Below are 14,448 nucleotides of genomic sequence, written 5' to 3' on the forward strand. Positions count from 1 at the left end.
TGTTCTGATAGAAAAAACAATCAACAATTATTAGTTTCTGTTACTATTATTGTGATGAAAATGATGATGATGATGATGATAATCTGAAAACTGCTAGTGACAATCACCCTGTCCTCCCTTTTACCAAATCCAATTGATATTTATAATTCTAAATTGATTTACTTTTCTAGAATACTCACATTTTTTAAAAAAAATCAGTCACTATATTTCTCTTCTGCAGCCTCCCTTGGGAATTTTTAGTGCTATAATTCTCCTATGTTTTGAAATTTTCTTTCAAGACTATTTCTCTTCTGTGTTCTACTTATTTCTTAAATATTGGATTCTGAGTTCATATTTCAGAAAGAACCATTCCATTTACCTCAATTTACTGAAATGAAGACCATTCAAGAAATGAAAAGTGGGCAATACCCTCCTCATTTTTTATACATATATCCATCCATTAATTATTCTAATACTTATTGCATGCATACTCTGTATCAGAAAACATGCTGGATGTTGGGAATGTAGCGAAGAATTAAAAGACAGTCTTGTCCTCATTTAGCTTACATCAACATTTAATCAGAAATATTGACATCAAATGAGGAATAGTCAGTTCCTGCTTAGATATCTTCAATGGCTCTTCATTGGTAAAATTTAACAAGGTCCTGCTTACCCTTCCACCCACTGACTTAATCTTTCACTCTCTCTGTTCCAGAATCAACAATATTATTTGATTCCTTAACGAGCCATGTTCCACCCACCTCAGACTCTTAGTACACTGCCTTTCTTCTTTCTGGAATGCTTATTCTTATATCTTTATCCATAACTCCTAAATTTCTTTCAACTCTCTGTTCATCTATTGCTGAATATTGGACAGGATCAAATTTCCAGATTTTCTTCTTGATAGCTTGTATAACTCTCCTTCATAGAAAAGTTTTTATTATTGATCTAGGAATGTATGTGATATTGAATTTGTCTGTGCATTTCCATAGTTTGGAAGATCTGTGCAGGCATAGATGAAATCTGACTCTGTTCGCCCTTGCATGGTTTATTGGATCACGGCAATTGGCACATTAGAGGCACTCAAAATACACATATTTGTTCAATAAAGATATGAAAATTGATTCTTTTTATCATCATATTTTTGACCCAGGCTTGACAATCTCAATAAAGAAATATTAAAATGAAAAAAAAAAATATTTTAGGTGAAGATATGAATATTTTACATAGACCACGATGATTACTGCTCTGTAAGTATTTATACACTTTAAGTTCTCCTCTGAAGGCCCCATGTAGCATCCAGAAAACAAGTTAATTCTCAATTTTAAATCAATATAAAGTTATGATTGTCAGAAGAATTAATAAGTTTTTACATAGTGCAAATAGAAAAAGTATATACAAAACATAGAGAGATGATGAATAGATTTAGTTCAATATCTACAGTAGCATATTAGGGTAAAATGTTTCAGACAGTGTTCTGAACATATTCTATGGTAGAATAATCTAGAGTACTTGTTACAAAGGTAGTTTCTCAGCCCCACTCCAGTCTTTCTGAATCAAAATACATGACAGTAGGAGCCAAATCTGAAAATTAGTAGATCAAGTTGAAATCATTAAACATTTAAACATTACCGATGTAATGCAATCTCCAAAGTCTCAATGGCATTTTTTAAAGAAAAAGAACAATGACAACAAAAAAATCAAATTTTATGGAAGCACAAAAGACCCAGAATGGCCAAAGTAATCTTGAGAAAAAAGTACAAGGCCAGAGGTACCATACTGCCTGACTTCAAATTATACTACAAAGTGATAATAATCAAAACAGCATGGTATTGGCAGAAAAACAGACACACAGATCAATGTAACAAAATTGAGAGCCCAGACATAAACCCACATATATATGGGCAAATAATTTTCAACAAAGGAGTGAAAAACATACAATGGAGAAAATAAAACTCTTCAATAAATGGTGCTGGGAAAATCGGAGTCCTCATGCAAAAGAATGAAACTAGACTGCTATCTGTCACCATACACCAGAATTAATTCAAAATGGATCAAATACCAAAATATAAGACAAGAAACAATAAATTGCACGGAAGAAAACATAGGTACTAAACTCATGAACTTTGGTTTTAGAGAGGATTTTATGAATTTGATCTCAAAGGCAAAGGAAGTAAAAACAAAAACAAATGAATAGGACTATATCAAACTAAAACGCTTCTGCACAGCAAAAGAAACCATCAACAAGGCAAAGAGGCAACCAACTGAGTGGGAGAATGTTTTAAGAAATAACACCTCTGATAAGGAGCTTACATCCAAAATATATAAAGAACTCAAACAACTCAACAACAACAACATCAAAAACAATGTAATTAAAAAATGGGTAGAAGATCTGAACAGATACTTCTCCCAAGAAGACATACAAATGGCCAACATATATGAAAAGATTCTCAACTTCACTAGCTATTTGAGAAATACAAGTTAAAACCACAGTGAGATACCACACCACACCTGTTAGAATAGCTACCATCAACAGGACAACAACAACAAATTTTGGAGAGGCTGTGGGAAAAAACGGAAACCTCATACACTGCTGGTGAGAATGTAAATTGGTACAGCCACTATGGAAAACGGTTAGAACTTCCTCAAAAAATTAAGGATAGAATTATCATATGACCAGTAATCTCTCTTCTGAGTATCTATGCACAGAATTCGAAACATTTATCTGCAAAGATACATACTTATCTGTAAAGATAAATGCACCCCTATGTTCATAGGAGACGTATTCATGGTGGCCAAGACATGGAAATAACTGTAGTGCCCTTCGATAGATGATTAGATAAAGAAGATATGGTACATATATACAATAAAATATTATTCAGCCATAAGAAAAGATGAAATACTGTCATTTGCAACAACATGGATGGATCCTGAGAAAATCATGCTAAGCAAAATAAGTCAGATAGAAAAGTTGATAACTATATGATTTCATTCATATGTGGGCTATAAAACTGAAAGCAACAAATGAACAAGACAAATCAAAACTCACAAACAGACAACAGTTTAGTGGTTACCAGAAGAAAAGGGAAGAGATGGGAAGTAGATAAGGGCAAAGAGGGTCGAATATACAGTGATGAAAGGAGATATGACTTTGGGTGATAAACGCACAATGCAATATACAGATGATGTATTATTTAATTGTATACTTGAAAACTATATAATTTTATTAACCAGGGTAACCCCAATATATATAATTTAACAAAATAAAAGAAAGACTGAGACACAGTGCATTAGGAGTTACATTTAAATCATTCTTTCATATTTGTCTGAGTTCTTCATTTCTACAAGGACATGAGCATTATGTACTCTTACAAGCAAAAAGCAATAGACTCAGTCAAATGATAAATTCTAAAGAATAAAAAAAGAATGAGGGATAAGGTTAACGATTACACCACAGCTGTCTTGATAGATTCATGACCATCAGGCAAAAAATTGTCTCCTAAGAGTGTTTGCTAACATGGTGAAGATTTTTTCATTAGTTAGAAAAAGTTTTTTAATGTAACTAGATTAGTACAACATAAAGACATTACTAGAACTGATGTTGATGATAAATCCGTTATCTGAAAACAAAACGAGGGGTCGCATTCATGGTGTATTCTACAACAGATCTTTCCAACATAACAAAATATGATTCCTAAAAGAGTATCCTAAGAGTCAGATATAACCATAATTAAAATATAATTACTTATTAAAGAGGAAATATTTTATCATTTTAATGACCTGACAATAAGATTTATCATACCTTTGTCAAATTTCCATTCACAGAAAAATTGGTGAGTTGAATAAATTGCTAACATTATGTTCATTTTACCTTCTTTAAGGAAAGGATTCCTTCTCTGGTCTCTTTGTCGGTGGAGATGGAGAATATCCCAATACCATCACCATTAACAATGGAGTATGTCATGTCAGCATTTGAACCAGTGTCTGCATCATTTGCTTTAATCTTCCCAACGGCTGAACCGACTTGAGCTGACTCAGGAACATACAGCTGATAGTGCTCTGAAAAATATTTTATGTTAAGTTTTTGGTGATAATAATCATAACATAATATCCTTATATAAAATACATTAAAACATTTAGACAACATATTTAAATAATCATATTGAGTATGACATTGTTTTCAAATTTTAAATATTTGTATACTACTTAGTAATGAAATTCTAGATTTATGTAAACTTTAACATGCATGCAAAAGAGCCTACATGAATTTGTAGATATCGGAATTAAAATATTTTTGCACAGCATATGAATTAAAATACAAAAGTATGAGAACTTGGAATTCAAAATGAAAACAGAAAAAAAATACCTGACAATAATGATGTTAGCAAGCTAAAAGCAGAAATGCACCACCCGCACCCTACCAGGCAAGTCTTCGGATAAGGACAGCCCCTCCCGCCAGCTACACTGGGATGTCATGAACCTGAACCTGAGGTACCCAGCTAAATCAAACCAAGATTCATGATCTACAGAAATTATGAGATAATTAATGTTGGTTGTTTTAAGCTGCTAAATTTGGACCGATTTGAAATACAGTAATAGATATTTCTCATATAGCTCCATTACAGTCATCAGTTAATTGTCATATCTGGTGGGCCCTTTTAAGTTGTTGTTCTGTGGTACAATATAAAATATATGGTAGAAGATTAAAAATAAAACAAAACAAAAATTCAAACAAACAAACAAAAAACATAATAGCACATTTATTCTTAGAATAAAGTATTCAAAATGTGTCCTATTCTCCAGATCTGATTTTCTAAAGAAATGAATTATTGTGGTCACAGCTGATGTCCAAAGCAAACCACTTGCCATAATCAAATTCTCAGCTCATCCTCTCAGAGGATGCCATACCATCCGGTAATCACACTTTTTAATATTTACATAAAGGAGCTGAAAACTTGTCTACGCAAAAAACTACACGTGAACATTTACAGCAGCTTTATTCATCATGGCCAAAACTTGGTCGCCACCAAGATGTCCTTCAGGAGATGAATGAATAAATAAACTGTTCAACATCTAGACAATGGAATATTGAGTGCTAAAAAAACGAGCTATCAAGCCATGAAAGGACATAAAGGAGCTTTATATGCATATTAGAAATGATGACCTACTGTAGGATTCCAATTCTATGACATTCTGAAAAGATAAAACTAGGGAGATAATAAAAGGATCAGTCGTTGTCAGGGGTAGAGTGGGGAGAGATGAATAGCCAGAACATAGAGGATTTTTAGAACAGTGAAAATACCCTGTATAATACCATAATGGTTTTTGTTATATATTATACATTTTTCCAAATCCATAGAATATACAATACCAAGAGTTAACCCCAAGTTAAACAATGGGCTTTGGGTGATTTTTGTGGTGTGTCAATGTAAGTTCACCCTTGATACAAAAAAACCACAATTCTAATGACTGATGTTGGTAATAAGGAAGCTATGTACGTGCAGAGGCAGAGGATATGCAGGAAACCTCTTGACTTCCATCTCGATTATGTTGTAAGCCTAAAACTGCTCTAAAAAGTAAACTCATAAAAAAGATTACACAAATAGTAATTAGACATAAAAATAAAGACGGTATGATACAATTCAAAAGATTAATTCTAAGTATGGTAGATATTCTAAAAAGTGTATAATAAGTATAGTAAAATGCCAAAAATGATTCAAACTGATAAATATGTAACATCAAAGTATTCAAAATGTCTTCTATTCACTAGAAAAATAGACAGATGAGATTTATTTACAAATCAGAAAAGATTTAGGATACTTTTATACAACTTCTAAGGACTAATGAATATTTTTAAAAAATACTCTTAAATTCCAGGAACATAAATTTGGTGAGCTTCTTTTTTTTTTGAAAAATTCTTAATAGAGGTATACTCGATATATAAAAAAACTACATATTTAATGTATAAAATTTCATGAGTTTGGACATATTACAAACACTGTTAATAACATCACCAAAATGAAGGTAATAAACATATCTAAAACCTGTTAAAATTTTCTTGTGTCTCTTTTTTGTTTTTGTTTGTTTGTGTATATGTGTGGCAAAAGCATTTAATATAAAATCTACCCTATTAACAAATTTTGAAGTTTACAACACTGTATTGTTAACCAGAGGCATTGTAAGGTACAGAGATCTCTAGAACTTACTTATTTAACATAACTGAACTTTCATACCCATTGCACAACTCCCTATTTCTCGCATCCCTCCTGCCTTTGACAACTTATTGAATTCTATGCTTCTATGAGTTTGACTGTTTTATATACCTCATGCAAGTGAAATCATGCAGATATTTGTCCTTCTGTGACTGACTCGTTTTATTTAGCATAATGTCCTTCAGTATCATCCATGTCACATATGGCAGAACTCTCCTTTTTTTAAGGCCATATACAATAAACTCATAGCTAACATCAAATTCAACAGTGAAAAAATTTAAAGTTTTCCTCTAGGATCTCTAAGTTCCTCTAAGAAGGCAAAGATGCTCATTCTGGCCACTTCTATTTAACATAGCACGGGAAGTTCTAGATAGAGAAATTGAGAAGAAAAAATAAAAAAGAGTCTAATTCAAAAGGAAGAAGTAAAATGACTTCTGTTTTTAGATGACATGAACTTATAGGTAGAAAACCCTAAAGACTCCACAAACAAAATAAAACAAAATGAACTGTTAGAATGAACAAACAAATATGGTAAAGTTGCAGGAAACAAAATCAACATGCAAAAATCAGTTGTGTTTTTATACACTACAACAATGAACCATCCAAAAAGGAAATTCAGAAAACAATTTCTTTCACAATAGCATCAAAAAGAATAAGATACTTAGAAATAAACTTGAATAGGAGGCAGAATTACCATGTAATATAAACTATATAAAATTGATGAAAGTCATTAAAAATACATGAACAAATGGAAAGACATCTATGTTCAAGGACTGGAAAACTAATATTCTTAAAATGTGCATACTACCCAAAGCATACTGTGCTATTATAATCATAATTTAATAGGATTTACCACAGAAATAGAAATAAATATCTTAAAATGTGTATGAAACTATGAAAGATCCAGAATAGACAAAACATTTCGAGAAAGAAGAACAAAGCTGGAGGCTTTACACTTACTGATTTGAAAATATATTACAAAATTACAGTAATTAAAACAGTATGGTGTTGGCATAAAGACAGGCATATAGACCAATGGAAATGAAATAGGGAGTGCAAAAGTAAACCAAGTCATGTAAGGCCAACTGATCTTTGATGAGGGTGACAAGGGTAAATATTGGGGAAACAATAATTTCTTCATCAAATGATAGAGTATGCATATACAAAAAAAAAAAGAAATCGGTCCTCTACCTTACATTATACACAAAAAATCAGCTCAAAATTAATTAACAACTTAAATTAAGACCTGAAAATGTAAAATTCCTAGAAGAAATCATAGAGAAAAAGCTTCTTGACATGTTCTTGGCAATTATTTTTTGAATATGACATCAAAAGCACAGGAAACAAAAGCAAAAATAGACAACTAAGACTATATCAAACTAAAAACTTCTGCACAGCAAAGGAGACAATCAACAGAATAAAAAAGACGACCTATACAATGGGACAAAATACTTGGAAATCATAAATCTAATAAGTAGTGAAGACCCAGAAGGCTCTTACAAGTCAATAACAACAACAACAACAACAACAAAAGAGCAAATTGATTTAAAAATGAGTGGAAGAACTAAATAAACATTTTTTAAAAGAAGAGATCCAAAGAGCCAATAGGTACGTGAAAATATGCTCAACATCACTAATCATCATGCTCAACATAACTAATCATCACTAATATGCTCAACATCACTAATCACTAAATGCAAATCAAAATAACAATGAGATATCATCTCACAGTTGTCAGAATGGTTATTACTAAAATGAAAAAATAACAGGTACTGCAGAGATGTGAAGAAAAGGAAACCCTTGTGCACTGTTGGTAGGAATGTATAGAAAACAGTATGAATGTTCCACAAAAAATTAAAAATAAAACTACCATTTCACCCAGCAATGCCACTTTTGGGTATATCCCAAAGAACTGAAATTAGGATCTCGAAGAGATGTCTGTATTTCCATGTTCACTGCAGCGTTGTTCACAATGAACAAGACATAGAAACGACCTAAGCGTCCTTGATCATGTATATGTGTGTGTACATATGTACACATATATGTAAATATATGTTTATATATATATCTGTATATGTAAAACAAAGAAACCAAGATCTTTGGAACTGGTGTTCTAGAGTAGTAAGCATATTGTAAAGAGGCTAGTATGCATTTAATGCATAAATATTTTATTAACATTTATGTTTGACACAAATATAACATATATATGTATCTTTGTAACTTTAATCCTCAATGTGATTCCTTTATATCTTTTCACATTTTTAGTAATAAGTGATTAGCCATGAATGCAAATATATAAAATTATCCTAAAATAACAAATTATATCAGATAGATTTACTCTACATATTTATTCTAACAGAAAAAAATGCTAGTACCTATCTATCATAAAGACATATATAGAATTACCTTTAAAAATTCTGATAACTGAGAGCCAACAGTCCATAAATAATTATGTATTATCGTCTTTGAATATAATGATAATACATAAACCTTCATTTACCTGTTATTTTATGAGAATTGATATTCTCTATGGGATTGAAGAATACTGGAGAGACACATTAAAGTGTATGATCAAAACGTATTTAGAAAACTTTGACCAATAGACGGTTTGCCATTGCTATTCATGATATAATTCAATCACATAGTCAATTTATTATTCAGAAATAAAATGCACTTTTTTTCTAAATAAGATTAACAAAGACCATGATGCATAGAATCTTAGTATACATGGTGAACGATCCTTTGATTTGCTGCAATAGTTTTACTCTTTACTCTCTGAAAAAACAAAAACAAAAACAGCCATCTTGAATAATTTTACAGACCAGTCCAGTTAACATTTCTGCTGTTGGCAAGAGGAATCCTTCAGAGTACTCTGCTTGTGTCCACAAAAAATTATAAATGGTAAGGTTGTTATCTAATTTTCAAGGATTACAAAAGATTAAAAAATAAAACACTGAGATTGCAATTTCACACACACATATAAACACACACATTAACATAGATACATACACATACTATTGATACAAAACACATTACATGTGTGTGTGATATGGTATCTCCATTCATGACTTAGCTTGAGAGAAAGATAAGAAGATAGTTTGTGTACTAGATTCTTAGAAATAAATTTTATCACTGGGTTTGTAAGGGCAAATTTAAATTTAAAACAAGAGACTTGAATCTTAATTCTCCTTGAAATACAGGAGAAAATTTCCCTGGCTCCCTACATTTTCTTAGAGTATTTATCAGAGGAAACAGTTATTGTTTCAACAGTCACCAACTACGGAAGGATATTCTGTCTGAATTGTGTAACAGTGAAGAATCATCAAAAAAAAATTCTTCACGGTAAAACAAATTGTTTTGTTGAAGGCTGAAGTAGGTAATGGCCTTATGTAAAATTATGTCATTAAAAGACTTCCCCAAACCAACAAAAGTGTACATATTTGCACTGCTATATATTGTGAAATAAGGATGTATTTTGGCAGGGAATAAAACTACAAGTAGCTGATTTACTGCTGTTATGCAGGCTTTTTTTCTTGCATCTGTAAGTTTAGGATTTATGTTGGTCTTTATAATAAACAAATATCACCAGGATGTTGTTAGTTTTAGATGATGTTTTCATATTAAAACATATTTTAGTCTGAGTTCTGAATCTTATTTTTTTTTTTATATTTCCTTTTCACATCATCATGGTGTCTGTTTTATTTTTTTAATCATTTCAACAAAAATGTATATATATCAGAAACTAAGTTTTTCTTCCTTATTACATTAAAGCTATTTCTATTTCTATTCTATCAAAAAGGGCAACTAGTTTACTAAAAAGAAAATTTAATGTCTATAGTTGGTTTATCCTTAGATTTCTGGATATCTATAGGATTTTCTTCTATTTTATTGCAGTAATTTTATACACTCTTAACTTTTCTGATTTTGTGATACAAAAGGTTTTATAACCTCATCTCATAAATTATACATAAAATTATTAACATAGATATTATATTTTAAATGCCAGTTCATTTATCTTTCTCTTATGTTTTTATCTTTGTAAAAATAAATTTAATGTTTATGTACTAATATTGATCATCATTTCATGTTAAATTCCTTTTTTTTTTTTTTTAGGTGAGGCGACCCTTGGTTGACCTCACAGATTGCAAGAACTTTATCAGCTTACAATCTTTTGTTTTTTTATTTTTTTTAGCCTATAGCACCTGGTCTTCCTAGGTGGTCTCCTATCCAAGTACTAACCAGGCCCGACTCTGCTTAACTTCCCAAATCAGACGGGATAGGGCTTGTTCAGCGTGATATGGCTGTAGACACATGTTAAATTCTTTATTGAATCTTTCCTTCTTCAAATGCCATAAAATAATCTTGCATTTTCTTTTAAAGCATAAATAGCATATGAGTCTTTAATCAATTTGGGAAACCTTCGTAATGTCACTTTATCTACTTTTACTTTTACATGGTTGGCCAGTGTTCCACTGCCTTTTATTTCCTAATATATCTGTAACTCCAGCTTGGACATATGCCATGTCCCAGTGTAGACGTGGGTCTGTTTCCTAGGTGTTCTACAAAGTCCCATAGATCCGTATGTCAAAGCAAATGGAATTTACATTTGTTTTGTTAGCCCCTTCTCAATCCTTTTTCTTTAAAAGTTCTTGATTATTTATGAATTTTTATTCTTACATATAAATTTTTTGGTCAGCTCAGATTGGTGACTCATTTAGTAAATGTCACTTACCTTGTGCCAGCACATTTTCAGGTACTGATAATACAGTAAACAAAACAGACGAAAATCTTGGTCCTTAAGGAATGTACTTTGTTATGAGAGAGAAAATGGGCAAGATATATGATAAAAATACATAGCACACTGCACAGTAGTAATGCTAAGGATAATAGACATAATATGTTTATTAATCAACTGTTTATGTGTTGATAAATAACCAAAATATCTCAGTAGCTTACAATGAATATTGAATTCTATCTTGTAATGTATGATAACTATGACTATGCTACAACTCAGGATAGGCTCACTTCCAACAGAATTTTCCTTCCAGAACATGAGTAGAAAAGAGCAGTTACTGTGAGAGCAAGATCATGAACACAGAATATAACTCCTGAAGTGCATTTAAATCTTTTCTTCAAACATGGCTTATGACATGTCTGCTCATATTCCATTGGTCAAACAAAGTCATTGGTAAAGCTCAAATTTAAAGTATCAGGGACATATACATCACCTATAGGAAAGCATGATAAGAGGGGGAAAGGAACAACTGTGAACAGATAATACAATCTGTTTACAGTACACTTTACAGTCACAGATATTTGACTGTATCTCACAGATAAAATACACTTAGGTGATGTCTGACATCCCAAATCTCTTTAAACTATGACATCAGACTTGAATTTCAAGATCTTGTGACATAATCATACCTGACTGTGCCTTTTCTTGATCCAAAGACCACTGAATTAGAAGGAGAAATAACTTGCACACCCAAAACAACATATAATTGGGGACGTATAGGACAAAATAATAGAAATAAATACCCCAATTTGAAAGGAAAAAAATATCAGTGGCTCATAGTAATTTAGAAATTATTCTGTGCAATCATTACAAAGGTTCTGTCCCCATGGCTCTGAGACTATCTTATTTGGTGAACCCTTTACATTTCTATTTTTAGCTCTGAAAGTCATGCATATTCTGGTTTCTTTCTCTTCTCTTCCCTGTCTATTAGAAAATAGATTAATATGTTTTTGAATCACCTGCTACAGTATATTGTCAAATACAGCTATTAACAATCAATTTGCCCTAAAATTATTCTCTTTAAGACCTTTTCTCCTAAAACCATGAGTTCATAAGGTAAATTTTCTGCTTTCCAAGTAATGTCAGACAAATGTTTTACCTAAGTAAAACATAACCATTTTCTAGCATTTTATAAGCTTTACTTTAAAGTTTTGTTCCTCAAACACAATTCCATATACTTTGTTGGTGTTTTTGTTGTCACAGACAGAAACTTGCTTCTAGAGAGAGAGTACAGAATGCATAACCATTTTGTTTATCAGTCAACTTTTGTTGCGTCGACAGAGAATTCTTGTATCTCAATGATTTATAACTGCAAATACTATTTCTTTCTCACACTACAGCTGAGCTCTGGCTTGCTGCAGCTCTGCTGGGCTCTGGTGTGCTCAGCCCATTAAGCTCTGGTGTCTTCTCATTAAGATGAAGGAATAGCTTTTTTTCCAGGATACATTGTTATCAGAGTGGAGGCCAAGAACAGAAAAAATTGAGCCAAATCATGCACACTCATTAAGCTCTCTGCTCAAGTGTGGTTTAAATCATGAAGGTGCACATGCCATTGAGCAAAGCAAGTCATTTGACCAATCCCAGATTCAGCTGGGAAATGTCATCCACTTATAGAAAAGAATGGCAGAGATGGGGAGAGAATGAATAATTGTGAACAAATAATGAAATCTACCAAGGATAGATAAGAGAGATATCAAGTATTTGAGGATAAAAAGTAGCAAAATCTGAATCTAAACAGAATTCTCTAAGGAAGTAACACAAGTAGGAATGAATATTGTGTAGTAATTGCAATCTCTGACATAAACATCTTAAGTAGCTTTTCAGTGAGGTTTTCTGAATAGTAAACGCATTCTTTTTGTTTTAAAATAGCTTTATCTCATCCAATTTTTTTATTCTAATTTAGCAGGTTAAAAGGTTTTTAGAGTAAGAGTATTTTTTTCCTTCTCATCCATTTTTTAAAAATAATTATTGTCATCTGTACCATTATTGCTGAGGAGAAGACAAAATTGTTTTTCTCTTTGGTTTTGGAATTCTAAACTTCATTATAACATATCTAGGGTGTAATACTTTACACTTCCCCACCCTGTTTGGGACTTCTTATGATTATTTATCTAATGATTAATGTTTGTACTTATTCTTAAAATCTTTTAGTCAAGTTTTCTTTTCTTTTCTTTCTTTCTTTTTTTTTTCCCCTGAATACCGGCTCACCATTCTCTTTGGTCTCTTCATCTGAAACTCCTATTATTGTACAGTGAATTACTCCCCCGCTCCTCTGATGGTATATATTGGGATCCCTCATTTTTTTTTGTTTTAAATCTTCATGTTCTCTGATGCATTCTGCCTAATTCCTCATACTTGTCTTCCAGTTTACTATGTCCAGTTTCATCTAATCTCTTAGTTACCAAATTTGTTTGAGTTATTAATGTCAATGGCACCTTAAGTTTCTGTTAACTGATGGGTGTGGCTTCTCCATTTTCTACTTTAGAACCCTGCCTTCATGACAGACACCCAACTGTAGCAACGTCCCTAATACATTCCTGTAATTACACATCTCCTCCCTTTTCCAGGGCTGGCAAGGTAAGATGACAATGCCTGCATTTCACCTTTTACTCCTTCTGGTCTTTTTCAACATTAGCTTGCCATTGGCTACTTGTTGTGTAGGACCACTCACACCACCACGACCACATGGAATTATCAATTAAAGTCAATTGGAGGAAAACTCACAGCTATATCAGTAGCAAGTACCTGTAATCCCCTGACCCTTATCCTTCCAATGTATGACATTTAGGCTTCATGGGTCTCTACAATAGAGCTCCAGTAGAAAGAAACATTCTCTACATTTGCAGGGTCAGAGGGATGGGGAGCACTAGAGCACCTATGCAAATACGCAACAGTGGAAGCACTCTAGCTGACAAAAAGATTTTGAGAGAAAGAAGGAGCTTTTGAGGTTCTGGAGCTGGTGCCAGCTTATAGTGTCTTGAACTAACTCAGATCTACTCAGCCAGTTGTTTTATAAACTACTGAAATCAATGTGCAGGTCCACTGTAATGTCTCTCCTCATTCTTTTCTCATATTAGATATCTAATTTTTTTCAAAGCAAAAATATTGATAATATACAAATTTAAATTTATTTTCTTGTCTTTTTTTTTTTTTCTTTGAGTTGTCATGAAGGTTGTTCACTCTTGGTAATTAATAGATTTTTTAATGGAAAAATTAGTGTGTGGAAAGCATTTTTTTTTCTGAATCAATTGTTTATTATACCAAATGTTTACTACATAATCTATAGCATTTTTGATGGATTTAATTTTTTTAAGGTAGAATATTTTCTTATCTGGAAAAGTTCAATATATTGGAATGATTGTGATTTTAATGCCTTAAAAATAATGCTGTGACTGACATCAGCAAAATGGCAGGTTAGGAAGCTCTAAGCCCTGTTTCCCTGTGGAAACATTAAAAACACCA

General features: G+C 32.0%; 1 protein-coding gene and 1 pseudogene across 3 annotated transcripts in view; both read right to left on the reverse strand.

Annotated features, from left to right (window-relative positions):
• CDH18 (cadherin 18) overlaps positions 1-14,448 on the reverse strand; it is a 272,418-nt gene that overhangs the window by 79,041 nt on the left and 178,929 nt on the right. For 2 of the 3 annotated variants that reach the window (XM_011356437.1, XM_023528487.1), the window contains exon 2: positions 3,851-4,038. In XM_011356437.1, coding sequence (XP_011354739.1) covers positions 3,851-4,038 — 188 coding nt within the window. The remainder of the gene's footprint in view (positions 1-3,850; positions 4,039-14,448) is intronic. The other variant, XM_023528488.1, reaches the window with a different exon arrangement.
• On the reverse strand, positions 10,382-10,500 carry LOC111737518 (annotated as a pseudogene).

The sequence above is a fragment of the Pteropus vampyrus genome, unplaced genomic scaffold, assembly GCF_000151845.1.
Source record: "Pteropus vampyrus isolate Shadow unplaced genomic scaffold, Pvam_2.0 Scaffold27, whole genome shotgun sequence".
Classification (NCBI taxonomy): Eukaryota; Metazoa; Chordata; class Mammalia; order Chiroptera; family Pteropodidae; genus Pteropus; species Pteropus vampyrus.